Source organism: Sturnira hondurensis, unplaced genomic scaffold, assembly GCF_014824575.4.
Source record: "Sturnira hondurensis isolate 20B ecotype Veracruz unplaced genomic scaffold, ASM1482457v3 Scaffold0008782, whole genome shotgun sequence".
Taxonomy (NCBI): Eukaryota; Metazoa; Chordata; class Mammalia; order Chiroptera; family Phyllostomidae; genus Sturnira; species Sturnira hondurensis.
The window spans coordinates 1,140,545-1,166,375 of NW_028081413.1; the positions used below are offsets into that span (position 1 = coordinate 1,140,545).

General features: G+C 51.0%; 1 protein-coding gene across 4 annotated transcripts; it reads right to left on the reverse strand.

The window, feature by feature from the left end:
* Positions 1-10,410: 10,410 nt before the first annotated feature.
* On the reverse strand, positions 10,411-24,811 carry IVD (isovaleryl-CoA dehydrogenase). 4 transcript variants are annotated; one of them, XM_037056076.1, is made up of 13 exons: positions 24,401-24,536; positions 24,036-24,274; positions 23,102-23,191; positions 22,826-22,877; positions 18,808-18,977; positions 18,269-18,362; positions 17,930-18,066; positions 16,558-16,654; positions 14,293-14,386; positions 13,702-13,783; positions 13,043-13,147; positions 12,900-12,972; positions 10,411-12,205 (listed from the first exon to the last, which is right to left on the reverse strand). In XM_037056076.1, exons 3-13 carry the CDS (start codon positions 23,177-23,179, stop codon positions 12,072-12,074), a joined length of 1,116 nt encoding a protein of 371 aa, XP_036911971.1. In that variant the 5' UTR covers positions 23,180-23,191; positions 24,036-24,274; positions 24,401-24,536; the 3' UTR covers positions 10,411-12,071. The 4 variants fall into 4 exon arrangements, with proteins under 4 accessions (XP_036911971.1, XP_036911970.1, XP_036911972.1 ...); XM_037056075.1 differs by lacking the exons at positions 24,036-24,274; positions 24,401-24,536 and adding an exon at positions 24,640-24,811; XM_037056077.1 differs by lacking the exon at positions 24,401-24,536 and having other exon boundaries at positions 24,036-24,284.
* Positions 24,812-25,831: the final 1,020 nt, after the last annotated feature.

Genomic DNA, 25,831 nt, shown 5'->3' on the forward strand with positions numbered 1-25,831 from the left:
TTTTCCCTTGCCGGCAGTGAGCCCACAGGGGCCAGGCCCAGCCCCTGGCAGCGCAGGCACTTGCCTGGGGCGATCCCCACAGGGCAGTACTGTGCTGACCAACCACAGCGCCACTCACACTCAGCTCGGCTGGAGTATGAACAGGACCTGGAAGATGATGCCGATGACATTGCTTCTGATTCTGGAAAGCTTCCATTCCACCAGGACGAGACCCTCTAAAACTAAAGAGCTATCAGCCCCGCAGAGATGGATCGCCCAAGCAAGATTGGGCCACGCAGGAAGCAGCCGGGTAGATGACAGGTACACTCCAGTACCAGGTCTGACAGATTTTGCCCTCTGAGTTGTGAGTAAGTCTATTTTTTAAAATAGTATAAGGGAATCTGTGAAAATCGGGCTTAGTTATATGGCAACTCTTCTTTACTGAAAAGCACGGGGGTGAGTCAGCGGCCCCTGTTCTGATTTGTTCCTGTCCCTCGGAGTGTGCAGTTTGTGCCGATAGGTGCCACTCCTAGAGACAGTCCATGAGCTGGGCATTGTATCAAACTCTTTAAAAAGAATAAGCACTTTTCTTACATGAGGGGAGCGGATTTATTTGCCTTTCTGGGCCTTGGTTTGCCTCAGCTGGACCCTAGCTCCTCACCCTCCAGCAGGTAGACATAGACATCCGCGTGGCCCTGCTGGCCCAGTTTCCAGCGATGCAGGCAAGACGCTCGCTCTGCTGGAACCGCTCCTCTTGAAGACGGCTGATTTTGGCATTCTTTTTCCTTTGATCTTTTTTTGTTTAAAATCTCCTCCTCCTCAGGAGTCCATCCGCTTGGCTACCTTCTTGCAGCCCAGGGACAGTGCCCAGTGGGACACGTACCACTGTCGGCTTGGTGTGCTGCGAATAAGCATGATGCGGTTCTTTCCTAGGGTATCAGTACTGACCAGTCCGTCATTGCGGACAACATCAATAGCTCTTGTTTTGCGAGGATGACACTTTGAGCCCCAGGAGAAGCTGCCCATGTCCAGGCTCAAGGTACAGTACCTGCTGCCTCCTCGCACGTGGACCGTGCGTGCGGTGGGGACGATCTGTGTTGGCAGCAGGGCGTCCCAGCTCATATTTTCACTTCTTGTGGCCGGGCTTCAAGGTCTTGCAGCGCCATGCCAGTTGTCCTAAGAGATGCCCACGGCTCGACACTGATGGAAAGAATATGCGCTCTTAACCCTCAACCCTCAGTCTCATGAAATAGGTACTGCTACCACATATCACTAATGAGGAACCTGAAGCTCAGACAGTTTCCGTAACTTGCCAAGAGTCACCCAGCTGATAAGTGGTGGATCCCAGCCTTGTCACTTTTAACTGTTCCCCCACCACTTGTTCCTAAATGACTTTCCCTAAACAATTCTCTATTCTTATGTTTTCCAGCCATCTGTCAGCAAATCATTTGGATTTTACACATGAAGTCACTGTGAGCCGCTATCAGACTGGAGGCAAAATGTTGTGGCGTATTGTCATATTTCTCTGTGAAAAGAATATTCCTTGTGTGAGGTCTCATCAAAAGTACCCTTTCCCTGCCCACTGCACTCATTTTGACACTGAAATAACAATGTGGTCTTTTAGGAACATCAGATACACTTCAACCAACTTCCAACTACAGGCACACCAAGTCCTCTCCCAGTGTTTCCATTTTGGGGTAAAGGCACCACCTCCCACCCGGTTTCAAAAGCCAGGAACCTGCGAGTCATCCTTGGCACCTCCCTCACCCTCCCCAGCCACCACCCATATCTAATCCATCACCACAGCCAGACTGTCATTTACCTCCACTCCTCGAATCTCCTCCTCCCCACCCCTGCAACCGCAGCCCTAGCCTCCCGCATCCGTTCTGCCCTTCCCATCCCCGCCCTCCGCCGCCCCCCCCCCCGACTTTCCCATACAGCAGCCAGAGGGATCTTTTCAAAACAGATCGTAGTATATCCTTCTCCTGCTTAAACCCTTCTGTGGCTCCTGCCGGCTGCCGGGATAAAGATCCGAATCTGAAACAGACAACCGAGGCTGCCTTAGCCCGAGGTTCATGGATCTCTCCACACCTCCCCCCTCGCCCTCAATCTCACTCCTGAACCTGCGATGTTCCCCTCCCTCTCAGGCCCGGCTTGGCTTGGAGAGGGAGTGGCTCCCCGGTACAGCCTGTCGCCAGCTAGGCTAGGGTAAGGACATCTACATAGCGTCCTGTTTCCCCACCACCTGGCAGGGTACTGCACACGGTCAGCTCTCGGTGACAGTTACTGAATGAAGAATGAATAAATGAACAACTGGCAGAGAAATTAAACCTTCGCCCGTGCCACCTCAGCTCTGCAGTCTGACCACTTTGCCACGTGGTCACAGTGCTGGAAAACTACTTCCTGTAGCCACACTGTGTGCCAGGCCCCAGCTGCTGCCCTTAGACTCACTGCTCCCAGCTCAGTTTGCCTGTTTGCAGAAGTAACTGTGCTGTTACCTTGGCCTCTAAGTCTCCAATGTTTGTGGGTTTTGTGATTTGTGTACATTTTTCCTACAAAATTTACTGACTTAATGAATGCTGTGACTGGGATTCCAATAGTTATGGGTTTGACAGGGCAGATTCTTTGAAATCTGGAGACATAAAATTTACAGTCTGGCTCTGGCAGACCAGAGGGCTTCTCCAAGAAGTTAGAATCTGTGGCCCCAGAACCCCAATCTTTTAGCTGCTACTGAAAAGATGGGAGAATTCAGTTCAAGGCAAAGCCTTGGGATTTCCACTGCCCATTTCTGCTGCACCCCCCCAAGTCTGCCCTTGATGTTTCAGTTAAATCTGATTTCATTTAGATAAGCTTGGTGGAGAGAGACAGGAAGAGGGGTGGTCCCTCCTGCAGCCCCCCAGGGCAGGCATTCATCATGCAAATATTTCTTATTCAGGTAGCTCCATTAAGCCAGACTTAATGCTAGGGATAGAGCAGCAAACCACAGACAGGTTCTGTTTGGGTGAGTGGTGCTTGCGCCAGGTTTTAAAGAGCAAGTAGCATCAGCCCTGGCCCGGTTGCTCAGTTGGGTAGAGCATCATGCTGACACCCCAAAGTTATGGGTTTGATCCCCCGTTAGGACACATACAAGAATCAACCAATGAATGCGTAAATAAGTGAAACAGGAAATTGGTGTTTCTCTCTCTCTCTCTGTCCCTCCCTCCTTCCCTCCATCTCTCTAAAATCAATAAATAAACTTTTTTAAAAAGAATAAATAACATTAGAACTGATTGAAGTTATTGAACGGATCTGTTTTATGTTAATTTTCTCAGCTAAATTGTAATCTCATAACTGTTACAGGTCTTAGACTCCCCCACACCCCTGGTGCATGGTGTATAGTGGCCACTCGGTAAATGCTGACTGTTCTGAGCTGGAGGCTGGTGGATGCAGGGATGGGTCACTCAATGGGTTGAGCCAGAAGTGTGCTGGCTGGGGGCAGGAAGCTGGACCAGCAGGTCCATCCACTGACTGGGGACTGGGTGGTGAACCCAGAAAATCCTCGCAGGAGAGGCAGAGAGATGAAGTTTCCATGAGGCAGCAGGGAACTGAGGTGGGTGGCTGTTCCTGGTGAGAGGGGCAGGCTGGGGAGAGGGGCTGGGCGGAGGGAAGGGGCTTATCAGAGGACCTTGTGGGGAATCGTGAGAGGGCTGAGCCCACAGGAGTGTCCACTTGAAGCAGAGGGGAACGCAGAAGTTTTAGGAATGCAGAATGTGAGACAGGGAAGGTTACCCATTAGTGAGGGATCTGCCTCTGAGCTAAGACGAAGGAGCCAGTGTTTGCTTGACCCTTCTCTGGGGAGTGCTAACAGCCTTACAGATGGTCTTGCTGCCTATTGACAACAGGCTCCACACTCTTCAGCCCTTCCAGCACTCTCACCCCACCCCCATGGCCTCTCTCCAGGGCTCAGGAGTCCAGGGCACAAGGCTTTACCCCCTTGGAGATGTGGGTGACAGGGAGGGGAGAGCGGAAAAGCTGCAGCGTGAAACTCTCTGATTGGCCCCTAAGGCAGTGAATGGGGAGGGGGCATAGAAGGGTGTGTGGCAGGGTTCCAAGCACCTGGGTATTGCCTCACAGAAGAAGACTAAGAAGGGTCCACTTGCATTCCAGTGAGGACTTCACAATCCTTCACTCTGGAGCCCCTCAGTTTTCAGGGGGTGGGGGGAGGTACCACAGGGAGGTGGAGACGTCAAAGACCAACCTGCTTCCCACCCCACCCCTTCTCGGCCCTGCAGGGCCAAAGGGTGTGGTGTATTCTGCCCAGAGTCACCTGGGAGGTGGGGGCTGGGAGATCAGTAGTGAGAAGAGCTGGTGCTTGCTGGGTCTGAGTATCTGGGTGGTGAGTCTTCAGCCTGAACCTTGGCCAGCTCGGCCACTGGAAGCAGTCTCAGCACTGGGGAGCAGGTCCCTGTTTTCTCGGGCAACTACAGTCAGACAAAATTCACACACCTCCAGCCTTAATTAGCAACTTTGCAATGGCCCCAACCCCACCCGTCTACTCTGGGTCAACAGACCCCACCCTTCCATTCTGGGTCCACAGTGGGAGTCCGGAAAGAAACAAAGGACTGGGCAGGTTGCAGGCCGATTATGAAAGGATGCAGAGTCTCATCTCACCAGCCTTTTCTCATTTCAGAGTCCTACTCCCCCTATTTTAAATCTTAATGCATCTTATAATAAATTTAATTAAACAATTTTACTTTACCAAGTAATGGGATCTACTGCAGACTCAACCCTGCCCAGCCTGGCAGTGTCAGACAGGGCTCTAGCACAGACTAAGAGACTTTGCTACCCCACTCCCTTAAATAGAGCAAGCATTTGGGGTGGGGGCTCCCAGGTTGTCCTGAAAACACTCCACTTTGCAGAGACTGCCTCTTGGGAGCCCAGGCGGATGTGCCAGGGGGGCTCTCAGGGCAGGCCAGGCAGGCAGCCCCTGCACTGGGCTTATCTCCCTCGGGCAGCTGCAAGCTGACGTTCCCGGCCTCTGCTCCTGCAGCACAGCTAACAGCCCGTCTCCCGGGGTGGGCGCCATGTTTGCTCATGGATGGGCACAAGGGAACAGGTGCGTTTGGATGGAGAGATGTCTGTCTCTGGTTCAGAAGGCCCCGACCTTCTCTTTGTCCCTTCCTTCCCTCAAGTGATGGCAGGGCAACCCTCTGTCCTTCCTCCACTGATCCACTGTCCTCTGAGGAGGAAGATAGTGCCTGTGCTGAGGTATCCTGGGCCTGGAATGTTGTTCTCTTTAAGAAACTCCCACTGACCCATCCAGCCCTACTGTCCCACGCCTTCCATGGCCAAAGTGTGTGGGGCCGCCTGGCAGAAGAGTACCTGGGAACACAACTGTTCCTGTCTTGGGCTGCTCGAGCTGAGGGCCATCTCCCAGCCCCTGGCCCAGGGCACACCTCTAAGCTTTTCTGGGAAGGTTTGTTGATAATGCAATCGATGGGCCTGAGCAGGGAAGTAGTGGTGCACCTCTTTTGCCATATGACTTCTCTCCCTTCCTGAAAATAAACTCATGCAGCTGGCCCTGTGGCTGGCATGCCACTTCTGCCTGGGTCACCTTTGGTGGCACTATTTTAAAAAGTATTGGTGAGCCCTGGCTGGTGTAGCTCAGTGGATTGAGCACGGGCCTGCGAACCAGAGGATCGCGGTTCGATTCCCAGTCAGGGCACATGCCTGGGTTGTAGTCCAGTTCCCTGCAGGCCAACTCCCAGCAGGGGATGCACAAAAGGCAACCATACATTGATGTTTCTCTCCCTCTCTCCTTCCCCTCTAAAGATAAATAAATAAATAAAATCTTTAAAAAAAATTAAAAAAAAAAAGTATTGGTGAGCCCTGACTGGTGTGGCTCAGTGGATTGAGTGGCGGCCTGTGAACCAAAGGGTTGTAGATTGGATTCCCAGTTGGCACACGCCTGGGTTGTGGGCCAGGTCCCCAGTAGGGGGCGTGCAAGAGGCAACCACACAGTGATGTTTCGCTCCCTTTTGCTCCCTCCCTTCCCCTCTCTCTAAAAATAAATAAATAACATCTTTAAAAATATATAAAAATAAAGTATAGGTGCACAACTACTTTGAAAACCAGTTTGGAATTACCTAGTGGAGTTGATCAGGTATATACCCTGTAACACAGAACTTCCATTCCGGGGACTGCACCTAGAGAAACTCTTGTACACATAAACCAGAAGACATATGTGGAAGATTTTAGAATGGCCTCAAGGTGGTAACATCCCAACTGACCACGAACACTAGGATGGATATTAAATTGTCATATTTTTATACAATGGAACACTATACAAGAAAAAAATTGACCAAATTACAGTTTTACTCATTAATATGAAGAAATCTTTAAAACCTATACAACGACCCCACAAAGCAAGATACAGAAGAGTATATTAAGTATGAGTTTGGTTGTAGAAAGGTTAAAAACAGGCAATCTAAGCGATATTGTTTAAGGATACATATAGAAGTAGGAGAGCCTAAAGACTACCCGGGCCGTTGTGGTTCAGTGAATTGAGTGCTGGCCTGCCAACAAAAGGGCCGCCAGTTCAATTCCCAGTCAGCGCACATGCCTGGGTTGCAGGCCAGGTCCCTAGTAGAGGGTGTGTGAGAGGCAACCACACATTGATGTTTCTCTCCCTCTCTTTCTCCCTTCCTTCCCTTCTTTAAAAATAAATAAACGAAAGCTTTAAAAAAAGGGGAGGAGGGGACTGTCACTAAATTCAGGGCGGTGGCTCCCTTCCTTTGGGGACAATGTGTCGGGGAGAGGCACATGGGCTTCTAAGGCACTTGGAATAGCCTCCTCCCTGACTTGGGAGCGGACTTTGTTTTATGGTATTACTGTTCTTCGTACTGTGCTGCATGTGCATGTCACATACTTTCCGGTATATACCATACATTCAACACGAGGAAAAAAAAGAATGATGCGCCCCAGCCTGGCTCCCTTTCTCCACCCAATCCCCATTCCTGTTCTCAGCTGGCAGAAGAGGGGCCAGTGTCCCTCGTCACAGTTCCTTTCTGTTTCTGAGAGGGCCAGAGGAATATAAGAGGCGGGGGCCTCCCCTCTGCAGCTGGGCCCTGGATACCCAGGGGTGAGAAGGCCTGCGGAAGGCAGGGCCAGGGCAGGCCGGCTGGCTCTGCTGTTCCTGCCAACTTTGGGGATTAGGCCAAGGCTCTGGCCCACCTGTTGTTTCACTCATTCAGCATGAACATAGCTACTGAGTGCTTTCTGTGAGCCCTGGGTGCTGTGGGGAAGATTCAGATAACTGAGAAATGGTCTTTGACCTCAGAGATCTTGCAATATACTCAGAGGTGATCACATACACAAACAAGTATGGTACCAGCAAAATGTGAGCAAAGCATCACATTTTACTATTTACTCTTTCAATAAATATTTGTGGAACACCTATTCTGTGCCAGGAGCCATGCTGGATGGTGAACATATAAAAGCAGTTAAATCACAATACTGGCCTTTAAGTTCTTAGGCAGATGCAGGGGAAACAGACACATACACGAGACAAATATAAAAGTGGGGCAAGTCCACTGATGTAGATTTGCCCCGGGGGAAGGAGGGAGGGGCCCCCCTCAGGATGGGCAGGATGGGGACAAGCAGTGAGGACAGGTTGGAGGAGGGAGGTCTTCCTGAGGGAGACAGCCCCTGCACTGAGGTGTTAGTGGTGAGGAGGCAAGGGCAAGGGCAAGGACAAGGGCCAGAAGGGCATCCTCTGCCGAGGGATCAACTGGGACAAAGGCCCGTGGGTAAGAAACAGCACTGTAAATGTTGGCAACACAACACAGTCCTCATGGGGATGTGGACAAGAGCCGCAGGAGGGGAAGGCAGGGGCCAATCAGAGTTCCCACTTGTCTTGACAAATCTTAGATCTTACAGGTGCTAGGAGCCCCTGAAGTATTTAGGGGGACCTTGGGAATTCACTCTGGCTTGATATGGAAGGGCTGAGGGGCATGGAAAGGAAGAAGGCAGGCAAATTGTCAGACTATTGTGGATCCAAGAAACATTTCGACAGGCTAGCTGTGTGTGAGAGTGGGTGGGTGGTCGGTGTCAGCGTACACCCAGCTCTCTGCTGGAGTGGCCCGGTGGAGCGAGCGCACAGGGAGAGGGGGCTTCCACCTGGAACCGGTGTGGCTCTGGGCTCTGGCCACTGGGGAGCACTAAGTGTGGGCAGAGTTGGGAGACAGCCAAGAATGCGGGTGGGACTCTGTACCATCTGATTCGAGGGCTCCCAAGCTCTAGCCTGTGGAGAAGCCTGAGAAGGTGAGCAAAATAGGGGTGGGCATATAATGAGCTTCTTATAAGCCAAATGTATGCATTTTATTTATTTTTAGAGAGAGGGGAACGAAGGGAGAGAGGGAGGGAAACATTGACGAGTGCAATAGAAACAAGGATCAGTCACCTCCCTCAGCCCCCAACTGGAGACCTGATCTGCAAGCCAGGCATGGGCGCTCACCAGAATCCATCGCGAAGTTTCGCTTTGGGGAATGGCGCCCAACCACTGGACCACACCAGTCAGGGCCAAATGTATGCACTTTAAAGCACGATCCTTAGACGTGTCTGCAATTAAATCAGTATGTAAGCATATCACTTAGAGGCATGAAATGAATTACCAAAAGAAATCTCTTAAAGATTCAAGTGCTTTTTTGGAGGGGTGGGGGGTGGGGGTGCGGGGGGCACTGTTGAGGCATCAAGAGCAAGCGTTTTTTTTCATTTAAAGGTTTTTAAATACACCTTTTAAATTATATTTTAAAACCCACACGGGGGGTGGGCAGGGTTGGGAATATAAGACAGAAAGCTGTACTTGAACAAGAATTAAATACAAAATTTATTTAAACAAACAAATAAATAAAAACTCAAAAAAGGGGGGGAAACCCCACAAACATAAAACAAATTTTTTTTAAAAATGGCTGTTGTTCTGAGTTTAAGTCCTTTCTACTTTTTCTAATTTCTAAAAGTGACCTGTTTTGTATAAAATTATACAAGATAAAGGATAGTCAGCTTTCTTTCTCTCGCTCTCAACGTTGTCATTTGGCAAAGAAAACATCTTGAGCCCTGAGCAGTCCAGAGCACTGACCAAAAGCACAAGGCGGCAGGCTCTGCGCACCTGCGACCCTTCGGCCTGCCGGCAGGGGTCAGGCGAGCTCCATGCAGGGCCCACGGAGCCGCGCCCCAGCGCGAGCCTGAGCAGCTTTCTGCAGCACGAGGTGCCTGGGGCGGGAAGAGGCAGACAGAGGACCCTGAACTACCTTAAACTAACAGCCACCTGGGTCCTAGGTCAGGCTCGGCCGGGAGGGACGAGGAGTGTACACCCCTTCCATACCCCAACTCAGGGTTTACACCAGCTCTGGCTCCACCCAGCGCCTGGGCGGGGCTGGTTTGTCCGCGGTTTGCGGTGCCCCTGGGCCACTCGCCTTACTGGTTTTCTGGAATGGGGCCCACTGTGCAACCCTGTCTCCCGAGAACCCGGGTAGTCCCAAAGATCGAGCTAGTGTCAAACAGAAACTTGGGAGGTCTGCCATCACTAGATTACAGGGGTTTATAATTAGGACTCTGATCTCTTGGGAAGCATCCTCAGGGCCTCAGACCAGCTCCAAAAGGTTTCCTGTGCCTCAGAATTACCCCTGGAGTTGTGATTAGGTTTGGGTCTCTCTCAGGAATCTGCATTTTCTTCTTTTTAAAACAGACTGCCAAGTTTGTTTTTTTTTTAAAGATTTTATTTACCTTTAGAGGGGAAGGGAAGGAGAGGGAGAGAAATATCAATGTATGGTTGCCTCTTGTGAGTCCCCCAATGGGAACTGGCCTGCAACCCAGGCATGTGCCCTGACTGGGAATCGAACCGAGATCCTGTGGTTCGCAGGTCCGGCTCAATCCACTGAGCTACACCAGCCAGGGCGGACTGCGAAATTCTCATAAACGGATGCCTAGGCCGCAGTTGGAGAACCATTTCCTTAGCGTCTATTACCACCCCACAGAGCAAGCAGTTGGAAAGCAGGGAAGGTAGTCAACAGGGAGCCTGGGCTGATAGTGCAACCTGCCGAAACTGGAGTGGAATTAGAGGCAGCCCCTGGAAGGAGGAGGGCTGGCAGCTGGTGCTCCAGAGTCGCACAGTGTCTCTAACAACCGAAAACTCCCAAAACAACCAAGGTGGAAGGGCCCCTGGCTCTTCCACTCATAACTCAGGCTACACTTTTCTTTTTGGCTTTATTTTTTTAATGTTTATTTATTTATTGTTAGAGAGAGGGGAAAGGAAAGAGAAAGATGGAAAGAAACATCAATGTGTGGTTGCCTCTTGTGTGCCCCCCACCGGGGACCTGGCCTGCAACCCAGGCATGTGCCCTAACCGAGAATCGAACCAGTGATACTTTGGTTCACAGGCTGATACTCAATCCATTGAGCCACACTAGCCAGAGCTGGCTTTATTTTAAAACACATTTTTTTCACATATAGCATCAGGAGAACAATCAATTTTCCCCAAGTTTGTGGCAGGCCTTCTAACTCACCTTGACTGGATAAAACAGCCCATTCTGAATATCTCCAGGCTGGTTGTCTAACTATATGTAAAACCCAACAAGACCATTTTAGCCACATTCATCCAACAGCAAGAGGCAGAGTGGAGAAGTGAAGGGTCAGCGCCAACAAGCCCTGGGTCTTTTCCCCATCAGACTGCAGCTGGGCTGGGGTGGGTATGGAAGAGCACTTGGCTACATGCCAGGACCCAAATTAGAAGAGGCATCGCTGGGCTGAGAGCCAAGAAAACCAGCTCTCTCTTCAGAGAACACACATGGGATGGAACGACCCAAACCTGGTCCTCCCCAAGCTGCATCCACACAGCCGCGCAGTGGGGCCCCAGGAGGGCATTTTCAGAACCCCCATTTCCGCTGCTCTGGATTCGAGCTCCAGCTCTGACCTTGGAAAAATCTAATTGTCTTGATCTTTTAAAAAAACATGGGGATGGTTTCCCAAAATTTTATGAGCTTTCTTCTAGCTCCAAGACTCTTACCATTCCGGGCTTCCACCTTCCTTTTAAAAATCCCTGGAGATTTGGAAAAGGGAGGCTAAGACCTCTCCTGTCCTAGGCACTGACTCCACTCACATCCCCCTTCCACCCATGAGGAGACTGGAGGGCAGGAGCAGGACGTGGACCAGCCACTAAGGACATGGGCTGGAGCCAGACAGGAGGTGGTAGCAAGTCAACGGCCAGTGTAGAAGCAGATGGGTCTGCTTCATGATATGTTTAACACAAAATGGCAGCAGCCGCTGTGCAGTTGTAACAAAATTAGCCATAGGGCGTCCAGAGAAATGCATGCAGGCAGCCTTGGCTGGAGTGGAGCCAGCCAACGCAGGCCTGCTGCCCATCAGCTGCAGGTTGTCACATGGCCAGGACCGGGGGTAGTGGTGGCACAGCGGTGCCAGAGGACTCAGAGGTGCTGCCAGAGGCCAGTGCCAAGCGGATCCTTTACGAGCGTGCCAACTTCTGCCCCACTGCAGACTCTGGGTGGTACGCGTGTTCTGAGATGCCCATTTCCAGAACTCCACCCCAAAATGGTGGGATGTCAGCCTTAAAGAAGGAAGCCCTTGGAGAGATGCAGGGGCTGTGCTGAGCGGGTGCCTGCTCACAAGCTGCTGGGGACTGGTGCCTCTAGAAATTGGCAGAAATAAAGGCCAGGGTTTTTTTAGGGGGTTCCCCTTGGAAGAGACTACCAAGTTCAAGCAGATGAGCAGGGGGCTTCCCGCCAGATACTCATCCAAGAAAAAGACGTGACTGCCTGCCCACCCCCCACGAGACCACCCTGGAAGGTGGGTGCATCAGGCTTGGAAGTTAAAGAGCAAGTGCACAGGGTCACCAAAGCCCATCCCAATAACCCCAGAAAACCCAGGATGCTTCCTGTTGTGTCCATTTTAAGCCACTGAATGCTTTTTTCTGGGCTGGCTGGCTGGCTGGTCTGGCTCTGAGGCCCACAGTGGTTGGCAGCCAAGCAGCAGGACTTGCCACACCTCTGCTTCCAAAAAGAGGCCTCTAGGTGCTGGGAAGAGGGGTGAAGGTCTTGGGGTTAGTGGAAGTCTGCATTGAAGGCTCTGCCAATGACCAGTCGCCTGACCTCACTGGTCCCAGCTCCAATCTCATACAGCTTGGCATCTCGCAGAAAGCGGCCCATGGGAAAGTCGTTGATGTAGCCATTGCCACCTGTAGCCGGGGTTTGGGCAGAGAAGAAAGAACAACAGGAAAAGTGATGGGCTGTGGGCAAAGCAAGGGAAGAAAACAGAAGGCCAAGGATACAGAAACAGGCAAGAGGAGGAGAGACTAATTAAAGGGCACCAGCAAAAGGTGGTGAGCGGGTGGGGCATGGGGAATACCTTACCTGGAAGGACAGTGGACAAGGGGTTGGAAGGCCACCCACAGTGCAGAGGAGAGCAGGCAGGTGGGGAGAGGACCACTGGCAAGTGTGGAGAAGGGGACAAGGAGATACTGCATTGCACTTAGTGGGTGACAGCCCCAGAGAAGTGAAGTAATTTGCGAAAGTCACAAAACTGGTCAGTGGTAAGGCCAGGAATTTAAACCCAGGCCATCTGGCTCGAGTCTGTGCATCTTTGAAACAAGGCTGTCCTACCTCTGAGGCACCTCTCTCCCTCTCACTTCCCAGCGTCCACAGGACTAGGTGGGGAGGGTATAGGGGGGTGTTGCTGAAAGAAATAGCAATTTGTAGCCTCCAGTAATTTTCTCATTTGCCTTTCCATGTTCTCCCAGTAACTGGGGCAGAAGGAGCCGAGGGCCGCCAGCTCAGCGGCAGCTCTGAGTGAGGCGGGGAGAGGAAACCTCCTTCTGGAGGCAGCCACAGGCTCTGGGAGCAAGGGAAGCCCTGAGAGTGGGAGCCGCTCACCGAAACACTGAATGCCGTCCAGGGCCACCTGCACGGCGCACTCAGCTGAGTAAAGAATCACACCTGCACAGTCCTGTGGGAGGAGGCCGCAGGTCAGCAGGGCCCAGCAGCCGCCCACTGCCACTGTTTGGGCAGGCCCTTACCTTGGCAGTGAAGTGGCCCTCATCGCAGGCCTTGGCGACATTGTAGACATATTGTCGACATGCCGTAAGGCGGGTGTACATGTCGGCCATCTTCCCCTGCATCAGCTGGGCACACAAGGAGGTCACAAGTCAACATGCTGGAGCTACATTCCTCTCAGACACTCCCCCTAGTTGCCGAAAGCAGATCGGCAGCCTGACAGCCAGAATGAGAACATCAGGGCACAGGGAGCTGAAGGGCTCGCCTAGGATGACAGAGTTGGTAGCAGGTCCGGAGTTGAGGCCAGAGGGTGGCTGCTGCACCCCGAATGGCCTTCCGCCTCCACCGACCTCATTAATCCTAAAGGTCTTCAGGCCAGAAAGTTTGACTAGAAGTGCCATTCCCCTTTCCCCAGGCCTCCCCGAACTGGCATGCCTCACCCTCCAACCTTACAAAAACGCCTCCTTCCTTCAACTCACACAGGAAGTGAGGTGATGTGAAGAACTTCCAGACAACTTCCAAAGCCAAGTAGCAAGCTGAAGAAGCCTGCGTTCCAAGCAGTCAAACTCTTTTCGCTGGGGAAGGATAGTAACTGCCCCAAAGAGCACTTCCTGTGTACTCATTTGTTAAAGAAAACTCATATCCAATGAAAGAGCACGTTTCAGCAAAGCATTCCACTCACCTGGAAGTGGCCGATCTTCTGGCCAAAGGCTTCTCTGGTGTGCAGATAGGGGATGGTGTGGTCCAGGACGGCCTGCATGAGCCTGGTAGAAGGAGAAAGACGCTGGGTGGTGCCTCACTGTCCCCCAGCTGCCGCTGGGGTGGCAAAACGCCAGTGTGGAAAGTCTGGGGGGCGGGCAGCTCAGTGAGACGAGGAGCTGGAGTTCTAGGGTGGCGGAAGGGAGAGGGAGGACACTTGTTGCCCCTGCTCAGCCATGCGCTGACAGCCCAGGGCTTACACGGACCCTGTGTACTGAGTGGGGCCTTAGAGCCTGGGTGTACTTTTTTCACTTCCCACGTGACTAAGCAGTATTGCTCCTCAGGCCTCTGTCTGTCTTTCAACTGGTCTTTCCCTTTATCGTGAAGAAATTACACAGAGGAGGAGGTTCTTTTTATCTCCAGGACAGAAGGTATACTGGCCAGGAGGCGGCCCCCCCTTGGCCCCCACAGGGAAAGCTGCAGCTGCTGTTTGCCAAGGCAGCGCTTGCCAAGGAGGCTGAAAGCCCAGCCACTCCCCGACCCCGCCCTGCTCCGCCCCCTGCCACACACTCACCCCAGGGGTCCACCAGCCAGCACCAGCCGCTCCAGGTCCAGCCCACTCATCAGCACGTAGACGCCTTTACTTAGATGGCCCAAGATGTTTTCAGCTGCCAGGAAAAGTGCCGGTCAGAGGGGCAAGGGATGTCCACAGACGTCCCACTTTTATAAAAGCTACTGCATTTGGTGCGAGGACTCTCACACAAGGGATTACCATGTGTCACATGGCCCTGGCCAGGTAGCTTGGGTGCTTAGAGCTCCTCTTTGAAAGTGGGAAGATCTTTTTTTAAAAATATTTTATTTATTTATTTTTAGAAAAAGGGGAAGGGAAGGAGTGGGAGAGAAACATCAGTGTGTGACTGCCTCTCATGTGTCCCCTACTCGGGACCTGGCCTGCAACCTAGGCATGTGCCCTGACTGGGAATCGAACCGGCGACCCTTTGCTACCCAGGACCATGCTCAATTCACTGAGGTACACCAGCCGGGGCGGGAAGACCTTTTTTTATCTACTACTAAATCCCAGAAACCACACACACAAAAAACAGTTGATAGATTTAACCACATTAAAAAGAAAACACTCCCGAGAACCACACGATCGAGGTTCGATTCCCAGTCGGGGCACATGCCTGGGTTGCAGGCCAGTTCCCAGTTCCTGACAGGGGACGCATGAGAGGCAACCATACATTGATATTTCTCTCTCTCTCTCTCTCTCTCTCCTTCCCTTCCCCTCTAAGATAAATAAATAAAATCTTTAAAAAAAAAAGAAAGAAAACACTCCTGGCCCTGACCAGGGAGCTCAGCTGGTTAGAGCACTGTACAGATACATCAAGGCTGTGGGTTCCACCCCTGTCAGGGCACATACAAGAATCAGCCAATGAGCCCTGGCTGGTGTAGCTCAGTGGACTGAGCACTGCCCTGTGAATCAAAGACTCGGCAGTTTGATCTCCAGCCAGAACATGTGCCTGGGTTGTGGGCTGGGTTCCCAGTTCGGGACATGTAAGAGGCAACTGATTGATGTTTCTTTCTCTCCTTCCCCCTCTCTCTAAAAATAAATAAATAAATCTTTTAAAAAATCAACCAATAAATGCATAAATGGAACAACAAATCGATGTTTCTCTTACTTCCTCTCTCCAAAATCAAATAAAAATTTAAAAACATAAAACAGAATGCCACCTGACCTTCAATTAGGGTGTCCTGGGTGAGAGAAAAGGGTGGAGTTTGCCACCTTCAGTCAGAAGCAGAGTTTGCTAGATAGACCCCGCCCCCACCATCCACAGGATCAGATACAAAGGCCGATCCTTAGATCTCCTTCTCCTCTTCCACTGCTTTGGATGGGAAAGAAGAAAAGCTAATTTGGTCTAGAAGTCAGCCAAACCCTTCCGAGCTTTTTTGCCCTTGTTATTACTTGTTAGTAATAACATAATTACTTGCCCTTGTTAGTAATCCATAATTACTCTTCCCCAGAGGCTGAGCCTGCTCTGGTCCAGTATCATCCATCTCCTACCTTTCAAGGGTGGTCCCTGGAAAAGTCACTGCCCAGGAGATGGGCCATTCAGTACCAGTGACAGAACTGCTGAGCCCCTCTTCCCCCATGAAACCAGGACCCTTGGAGTGTTCTCCTGCTTACAAAGATGGGCCTGTACTGACCCTCACTCCCGTGATGTACCTTGTAACCAAAGCGCACTTTTCTCGGAAGATGGATCAAGACGGTGAGGGGCTGGCCTGTGGGTGGGTGCAGAACAAACCTAGTGGGTGATCAAACCTGTGTCTGTGGTCTCATTAGCACATGAAGGGTTTGCGGGACAATATCGCATTTTCAGCTACACTTCAGGGGAGAATATGCTCAAACTGAATTGCCTTTCCTTCACTGAGTCCAGCTTCCATCAGTGTATATGGAAAGTGTTTAAGCTTTGTTAATGAATACCTCACGCTGGCTGTACAGGGAAAAGCACCGACAAGGATGCGTCTGGAGGAGAGTAATGGGCAAGGGCAGATCTTATCTTTCCGTTCCAAGCCCAGCAAGCACACTGTGCTTTCCACACGCAAGCACCACCGCTCACTGCTGCCACAGCTGGGCACACAGGGAAAAAAGCTGCCCGAAGCAGCCCCAGAGTCCCCTGTGTGAGGGCTGGAGCAGGGGCGGGCCCAACCACCCCCACCCCCACCCTCTAGCCGCCAGTCATTGGTGAGTTAACAATGGGGAGTCTCTCTAACCCAGAGATGGGCTTTCTCAGCTTATGAAGGGGTCAGCACAGGGGTGAACCCTTTCTCAGACACTCACCAGGAACCTTACAGTCTTCAAAGACTAGTTCACAGGTATTAGAGCCCCTCATCCCCAGCTTGTCCAGCTTCTTGGAGGTGCTGAAGCCAGGCATGTTCTTTACAGAAACAAAAGGTGGCCTTGATTACAGACCAGGCCCCGAGGGGGTCTGGTAAGGGGAAGATCCCTGCAAAACGCCCACCTTCCCATCAAGTCCCAGTGCCTGTGTGGCACCCCAGCATTCTACTCCCAGGGCCCCCACCTGTACACGACTGCTGGACCCCTGGAAGCTCCAGCCCTAGCACCCCACCCAGGCCCTAGCTTCTCTCTGCTCGCTGGCCTTCTCCCCACTTCTCACGGGAGCACTTCTTCCTCAAATGCCTGATCCCTGGGGCCCGCCTGACCCTTCCGCTTGTTTCCTTTCCTCAGGGAAATCCCTTCAAGGACATTCTCACCAGCCCATTCGATTCCTTTGGCCCTTTGTTCCTCAGCCATCTGTAGCTAATTGATCCCAGCCGGGATCAATTCAACCACCTGTGTGCTGTGACCTGGGCTAATCGGAGGCAGCGCGGTTAAGTGCCCAGAGCAGCACGAGCAGCTCCCCGAACCTCCTGGCTGACAGGAGTGGCATTACACAGCCCTGACGTTTCCATCTCAGCCAGGCCCTCTGGGCTACTCACTTCTCTGGCCTTCCACTCCTAGTCAGCCACCTTCTCCCTCTCCCTAGGGAGGGTATTATGAACGTTTACAACACTAATCCATGAAACTGTCCGCCCATTCCCTCACCCCTGCGGCACCCAGCCCTCACAGGTGCCCCGGCCTTCCACCTCAAGGTCACAAAGCAGAGGTCCCTCCCCCATCACCTGTAACCAGCCTCACCTCTCCTCCCTCAACTCTCCATTGTGATTTGCACACATCCTAAGTCCTCCCTCTCCTATTTTCCTTAAACTTTCCTTAAAAATTGGCTCAGTTCTCTCCCATTCTTAAAAACACACTCAAACTCCCAAATTTTCATTCTAACTTCTGCTCTGTCTCCCTCTGGCCTTTATCGTCAAAATTCAAAAGGTGCAGGCTTCAATCAGTCTGTACTCGCTTCCACTCTCACAGCCCCTAAAGACACCTTCACTGTCAAATCCAGGTGTCTCCTTTCAGTCTGTATCTTCCCAGCCTGGGGGCCGGCTCCACTGCTCTCGAACTTGACCCACCCTCCTTACACTCCACTTTTTGGCCACTCTCCTTTCAGTCTGCTGGCGCGCCCGCCTCACTCCCACCCCAGGGAGCCTGGGCAGAACACAGGGGATTGACTGTGGTTTGCAGTCAGCCGAAGGGATCTACCTCTGGCACCACTGTCGGCGGACAAGGGCCTCCCACCGTGCACCAGGCCTGCACTCACCTTCTCCACGAGGAAGGCTGTGATGCCCCGAGAAGCTGGCACAGCAGCCAGATCTGTCTTGGCGTAGACAATAAGGACATCGGCATCGGGGCCGTTGGTGATCCAGAACTTGTTGCCGTTCAGGATGTAGTCATCGCCTAAGGACAGGAACTTGGCTACTAAACAGCAGCAGCGTTGGCCTGCCTCAGCCGGCCAGTCCACTGACCCGCTAAGCGGGAAGCTGCCCAGCCGGACACAGTCCTGTCAGTCTAGCAGAGGGCACCCCCAATGATTGCTCCCTCACCCTGACAAGGTCTGTCCTTCTGTCCATTTCAGCTCCTGAGTCCAGAAAGGCCTCACCTTTCTTTTCTGCTTTTAGCTTCATGGAGACAACATCAGAGCCAGCATTGGGCTCACTCATGGCCAGGGCTCCGATGTGCTCACCACTGATCAGCTGCAAGGAAAACCCCAGAGGGCCTGGTTATGACTTCAGAAGTACCGACAGGCGCTTCTTGCCTGTTCATACGACACCCCTTCAAACTTCTACGATTAGGGTGTTGGTTAAGTGTTACAAGGCAAGTCCAGCATCTACAAGGCTGAAAATATTCCTCCTTTTCCTATCCCTTTTGCATAGGAAGCAAGTCCTAGTCTTCTGTTTCTTCGAGCTCTCTGCAGATGTTGTCCACCAATGAATTCAGGAGGTCAGGCCCTATTTTTACTTTTTTTGACTAAAGCATTTGAAAGCAAACCCCTGATCCCTTCCTAATCATATCTGGTTCAAGGCAGCAAGCTACAGAGGGCAAGCCTGACAGCCTGCCACCAGGGGACCAGGGGAGAGTGCCTGGAGGTCGGAGGTAGCGCGGGGAGATCAGCGTGTTTCTCCATTCCCATTTCCTCACCTTGGGGAGGTACTTCTCCTTCTGGGCCTCATTTCCATTGCGAACAATTTGATTGACGCAGAGGTTGGAGTGGGCACAATAACTGAGTCCCACCGCTCCAGAAGCTCGGGATATCTCCTCCATCACCAGCACATGCTCCAGGTAGCCCAGGCCAGAGCCACCATACTGGACTGGGAGTGGAGGTTGTTCAGGGGAGCAGAAAAGGCAGCCCAGGTTAAACCAGGACATTGACAGGAACCTAACATTTACTGACAACACAGAAAGACCTTTATAGCACCTAGACCACGCCCCCCACTAACAAAGTCAACGGGCTGAGGCCAGGGACTCTGCTTACGAACACGCAGAACTGGTTTTGTCTGCTGCCTCTGTCAGCCGAGGTGTGGTTCTGAAAAGTCATTACAGCTCCTGCTTTACCCCAGACATACCTTCTCGTGAAGACAACAGAACGGAGTACCCACTATGTGGAAAGCGACAGAAGTGCAGAGGAAGATGAACAGAGAGGACCTGGAGTTCAACCAAGAAACACAAAGAGGGAAGATCAAAGCACAAAGAACAGACTCGAAGCAAAGGATGGTGTAAAAGGTCGGAGGAAGGTGAGGTTTTCATAGCATAGGTTTGAATTATCAACACGCTACACACCTTCAACTTACACAATGTCACACGTCAACTATATCTCAATGAAAAATGTTAAAAAATAAAAAAGCAAGGCGTCAGTCAAGATGGCGACATAGGCAGAAATGGCTCAACTCTTCACACAATCATTTCAAAAATACACTAAAAGATAGAACAACCATTACTCGGGAATGTCAGAAATCAAGCTAAATGGAAGTCTGACAACGATGGAATTGAAGAAACCACATCCATCCAGACTGGTGGGAAGGGTGCAGATTCGGAACAGGCTGGCCCCACACCCACGTGGATAAAAATTCAGGAAGGATATCTTAGGAATGAGGAGTCCCAGACCACACTAGGTCCCCCAGACCAGGAAGATAAGTCCCCTTCTGGCTGCGAAAAACAGTTGAGTCAGTGGAGGAGGCTGCTAGAACCCTGAGCAGTGTGGGAACCCACACATGGACTCACCTACTCAGACTCCCTCCCTCTGAGCTCCAGCACCGGGTGGCAGCTTGGAGGGCACTAGTGGTGCCATATCTGAGACACTACCAACCTGGCCAACACTGTGTGGCCCATCTTGGAGATCCCAAGAGGCTCGGTCTGACCCAAGATACTTTCCCACAAAATGGCTGGTCTTGGCTCCTAAATCCTATCAAATAAGCCAAAGCTGGCCTCTGTGAGCTCTAGCGACAACCAGATTACAGTCACAGCTTGGCTTCACCTGGGAATGTAAAGCCCAACACAAGTAGCAGCCATCTCAGATCGCTTTACAGCTCAGGCAGGGTGCCCAGACGAAACACTGGTGGGGTCTGACCATGGCCTGCACCACCTGGGAAACCCCAGGGCCAAACACCCAGTGGACAGCTACAGACCACGTCGGAGCAACACCACCCTGCCCCTGCACAGCTAATCCTCCGTGGAGGGTGTAGGTCGGTGGTCAGTGGTCACAGCCAGTCCTTGCAGCTCACTGGCCTGGGTAAATCCCGCCCACTCATCTGCCAACAGCAACCAAGGCTCAACTACAAGAGGAGGGTGTACTCAGCCCACACAGAGGGCACACCTCAAGTACCCAGCTTGGGTGATAGGGGAGGGTGTGCCAGTGGACCCTACAGGGCACCTACTACATTAGGCCACACTACCAAGACAGGGAGTCAAAGCAGCTCTACCTAATACACAGAAACAAACACAGGGAGGCTGCCAAAAATGAGAAGGCAAAGACATATGGTCCAAATGAAAAAACAGAACAAGACTCTAAAAAAAGAATTAAACGAAATGGAGATAAGTAACCTATCAGGTGCAGAGTTCAAAACACTGGTTATAAGGATGCTCAAGGAACTTAGAGAGGACCTCAGCAGCATAAAAAAGACCCAATCAGAAATGAAGGATATACTAACTGAAATAAAGAACAATTTACAGGGAAACAACAGTACAGTGGATGAAGCCCTGAATCAAATCAATGATTTGGAACATAAGGAAGCAAAAAACAACCACACAGAACAAGAAGAAAAAAAAACCCAAAGGGAGGATAGTATAAACAGCCTCTGGGGCAACTTTAAGAGGCCCAACCTTCACCTCAAAGAAGGGCCAGAAAGAGAAGAGAAAGAGCAATAAATTGGAAATCTAGCGGAAAAAATAGAGAAAAAACTTCCTAATTTTGTGAAGGAAAAAGAAATAGACATGCAAGTCCAAGAAGCACAGAGACTCAATCATGATGGATGCAAAGAGGCCCACTGCACACACATCATTATTAAAAGGCCAAAGGTTAAAAATAAAGAGAAACTCTTAAAAGCAAGAGAAAAGAAGTTACTAGAAGGTTGCAAGTTGGGAGGGGGATGTGGGGGAATTAGTGAAGAGATGAAGGGATTAAAAGTACAAATAGGTAGTTACAAAATAGCCATAGGGATGTAAAGTACAGTATAGGAAATGGAGTAGCTAGAGGGCATATACACATGACCCATGGTCGTGAACAATTGTGGGGGGTTTCCCTGAGGGAGTAGGAGGTGCTGGGTGGAGGGGGGCAGAGGGAAAAGATCAGGACAACTGTAACAGCATAATCAACAAAATGTAATTTAAAAAGTAACATAAAAAAAGCAAGATTAATAACAGGGAACAGGAGAGCCACAGCCTGAGACAAAATCTGGAGGGCAGCGAGGCAGAGGGCAGAAGAGATGCTGGTAGGGAATTTCAGAACTCCTCCTAAAAATGTGCCTTTTCCTCGGCAGTAGATCCAAAACCAAAGTGGTACCTGGGGCACCAGGTACCCACCCCCTCCCCTGCTGTTCGGGTAAACCCTAGTGAGACCCTCTGCACACGTGCACTCTGACCAAGAAGTCAGGCTCATCCAAAGCCCTGCAATTCCAGGAAGCAAAGCTCACAGGGTGGATGACATGGAAACAGCCACCAGGACAGCCATGCAGAAACCAGAACTCATATGTGGCTTTCATTCCAAGATGCTCATTTCTAACTACCTCTTTCTTCTATTAAATTCCATCTGATTCAGAAGCATATTGTCTATGGTGGTTCATGAACCTTCAAGAAACAGTGGAAGAAAGAGTCTTGTTTTGAAGTTCCTAGTGGCTTTCCCCTTATCTTTTTCTATTAAGGTGGCCTAAATTAATTTTTAAGTGGCTTCATTTTATTATTACTCATGATGTAACTTTCTATGATCAGTTCAAATCCAAGAACTGTCTCCAGGTGGAGAGGGGAAGGTATAGGAAGAAGTGTGTTATGTTCCACCTCTACTCCAGTGCCCAGTGAATATAAGCCAAAGCAGAGTGTGCCATCCAGGCTTTAGCTGGTGGAGCCGCAGGCTCATCTGTTTTTATATACTGTAAGCCAGGCTGGGCCTCTCCTTCAGACGCCAACATCCAAATCAGAGCCCACCAGCTCCCTGTCCTTTATCCCTGAAAACAAATAGTAAGACCCACAAGTAGTAGGGGACACAGGACAGGCCTAGGGGCAGTATATTGAACACATCGTCTGGCCACCTCATGTGTAGGCTCAGACAGGCGTCCCTCTCCTCCACACCATCATCTGTTCCCAAATGAGCCCCAGGGCCAACCTGTATGCCTAGATGTTCTATTGGTAGGGCAGGGCTTAGGGACTGGACTAGGTACTAACACGGCTCCTGCAGTCACTTGGGGGAGCTTACTAAGCATGCGGACTTCAAGAGTCCAAGTGACCCTGATCTAAGTGAGCCACAGTGGCCTAATCTCTTTGCCTTTTCAATGTCACAGCCTAAAGAAATGGAAGGGCTGACAGTCAGTGGGTGCTTTCCCAGAACCAAGGGGGAGGAAGTTCTAGGTTCCGTTGAGCACAACCTTTCCATTCCTTTCATAATTCTTTTGGGACTGGTATTAAAGGGCATGCAAGAAAAGTTCTGTTTAGGGAAGGAAATGATACTCACCAGGGGCTGTGATGCCCAGGACTCCCAGGTTCCCCAGCTGCTTCCAAAACTCCTATCAACACAGTGGAGTGAGTGCAATGAGTTGTGAGAAGGCAGCCAGTGACAGGTACCTGGACCCCTGGAGCAACAGACCCAAATGCTCCACAGAAAGGAGCTGCAGCCTTAAGGAGGTTTCGTTTACTAGAAGATTGTATGAGCTCTTTTAGGCTGCAGTGTCTCTCCCAGACCAGCTCCCAAACTGCCCCTCTGCCCCTCAGTGTAGGCCTTAGGACTCACTCGAAGATTCTTGAATTCATTGCTTCGATCAATCTCCTGGGCGTGGGGGGCTAGATGATTCTGAAGGAACTTAGCCATGGTCTGACGAAGCTGGAGGAAGAGAGGTGGACACAGATAATCTCTTAAACAGTAATTATTGCCCACTGTCTTCAGGGCACCTCCTCAACTGAGGACTCGTTCAGGCAAACAGGCCCCAAGATACCTCACCAAACAGCATCCGACTGAAACTTAGAAGCACTTTGTTTATATTTCCTCACAGACAGACTCATCCCTCTTTCTTTTTATTTTTTTTAAAAAGATTTTATTTATTTTTAGAGAGAAGGGAAAGGAAGGAAAAAGAGAGGGAGAGAAACATCCATCAGCTGCCTCCCACACACACCCCAACTGGGAAATGTCCCGAAACCCAGGCATGTGCCTGGCATGGACTCTGACCAGGAACTAAACCAGCAAGCCCCCGCTTCGTGGAACCACCTGAGCCATCCCAGTCAGGCCTTCACCCCTCTGTCTTGAGGTCCTAAGTACAGATAGCTGGAAGATGATTTTTTTAACACGTCACTCCCCTGCGTAAAATCATTCTATGGCTTTCCTTTGTACTCAGAAGGCCAAGGTCCTACATGAGCTGACCCTCACTGACCCAACTTTCCCCAGTACCCTCGCTCTTCCAGTCCCTCCCCTCCCGAGGCCGAGGCCGCACTGTGCCCTCTTCAGTCCCAGGAGCCTGCCTGTTAGGCTCTTTTCTGCCCAAAAGGGATTACTCCTCCAAAGCCAAAGGTCCCTGGTTTGATTCCCAATTAGGGAACACGCCTGGGTTGCAGGTCACGTCCCTGGTACGGTGCATAGGAGAGGAAACAGATGTTTCTCTCCCTCTCTTTCTCACTTCATCCTCTCTCTAAAAATTAATTCATTCCTTAATTAAAATATATAAAGGTTTTACTCAAAGAGATCAGAAACCCTTCTTGGCAGGAAAATCTGAGGACTAGAATTGACTTCTAGTTTTCCAGGGTGGTTTAAACCTCTGCCCGCAGTCTGTAAACACAAACAGGCCTTGGAGTTCTGGGAGGCACTGGCATGGGCTGGCTGTTGCCACGGGAAAATCATGTTCGTGGGGGTGTGGGGAGCTGTGTCCGAGAGAACAGTCTCCTCCCTTCTGACAGTGCTCTGGTTCAGCTCCATCTGTAATGACATCTTTCACGTATTTTGCTCAACTTTGTGATCGGGCTCTGTGGGGTCTGATCACACTGCATTAAAAAACTCCGAAAGCGTGTACCTCAAAAAGATCTGCTGGGGATAATCATTAACCTGTTTGACAACCACAGCCTTCGTGTTCAAATGTAAACAGACTTCAGACAGATTGAGGACGTTTCTGCCACATACGGGTGGCCCCTGCCAGTCCTCCACCAAAACACCATCAGTCTCCCAGGAGCTTTCCTGCCTGACTCCTTTCCCGCTGGGCAGGGGTCTGTCAGGCAAACCACGAAGCTGGCAGCGGGGGCCAGGCCAGGACGCCTTGGGGCTGGGGAAAGGGTCAGGCTCCCTACCTCCTTCTGTTCCTCGTTTAGCCCGTTGATCTCATCGTCCACCGGCAACAGCGAGTGGGCCCGCTGGGAAACGAGGCAGACGAGCGGCGACAGCGACGTCTGCAGCCTCCAGCTCGTCATGCGCCGCCCCAGCAGCCAAGCGGTGGTCGCCATCTCTTCGGGTAGCAGAGAAGAGAAGGCAGAGGCGGAGCCAGCCCTGTGGGCTCCACCAATTAGCGCGGAGAAGGATTTCCTTGAGCCTATCACTCTTCGCTGCCCGCCGGAGGCCCTGCTGCTCTTAGCCAGGACCGAAGTCAATCAGCGGTGACCCCGCCAGCCGGTTCCGCCGGAGCCGGCTGCGAGTGCCGAGCGTGGGACGTGATGGCTTCAGCGCTAGGTTGGCTCTTCTTTAAGAAGAGTAGAAGACAAATGTCTTCCTTGGATGAGTGGAGGATATAGTATCTCCCCTGTGCTGAAAAAGCAGTCCCTAACTGCAGAAGTCTACCTCGGTGGGAAAGCAAGTGCTAAGAAAGCAAAGGGGAAAGCTCCCCAAAAGCCTGGTGTTTGAATAAACTGTTAAAGCAAATCCGGGACCGCTCAGACTGGGAAAGCAGGTTTGCTCTGGTGTGCACTTCAAAAACAAGAGCTTTCAAATCAAATAAACAGAATGAGATACCTACTTTTAAATATTAATATGGCTGATCCCTGGTTGGTGTAGGTCGATGGACTGAGGGGACGTGGGAACCAAAGGATAGCGGTTTGATTGCCTGGGTTGCAGTCAGGGCACATGCCTGGGTTGCAGGCCAAGCCTCCAGTTGGGGGCATGTGAGAGGCAATCACACATTGAAGTTTCTCTCCCACTCTATCTTTTCCTTTCCCTCTCTCTAAAAATAAATAAACTCTTTAAAAATATTAATATGGTTGAATTAAAGAGAAAGATGAGTCATGGAACTCTTTTCACCAGAGTGGAAACTACCAGTGTGGAAACCTTTAGTTTAAAAATAAAATTAAAATGGGGATAAATAAAATGGACACTGTGTTAAAACGAAGGTTTTAGTACAGCATTACCAAAGGCTGAATGGGCCAAACTGAGGTGATGGGGGCTCGAGATTTGGAAAATTTTAGTTTAGGTGATAGCTAATAAGCTTAGTAATCACCGCATGTAAAAGCCACTGTTTCAGGAACCGAAGGTATGACCTACCCCAGTTCCAGG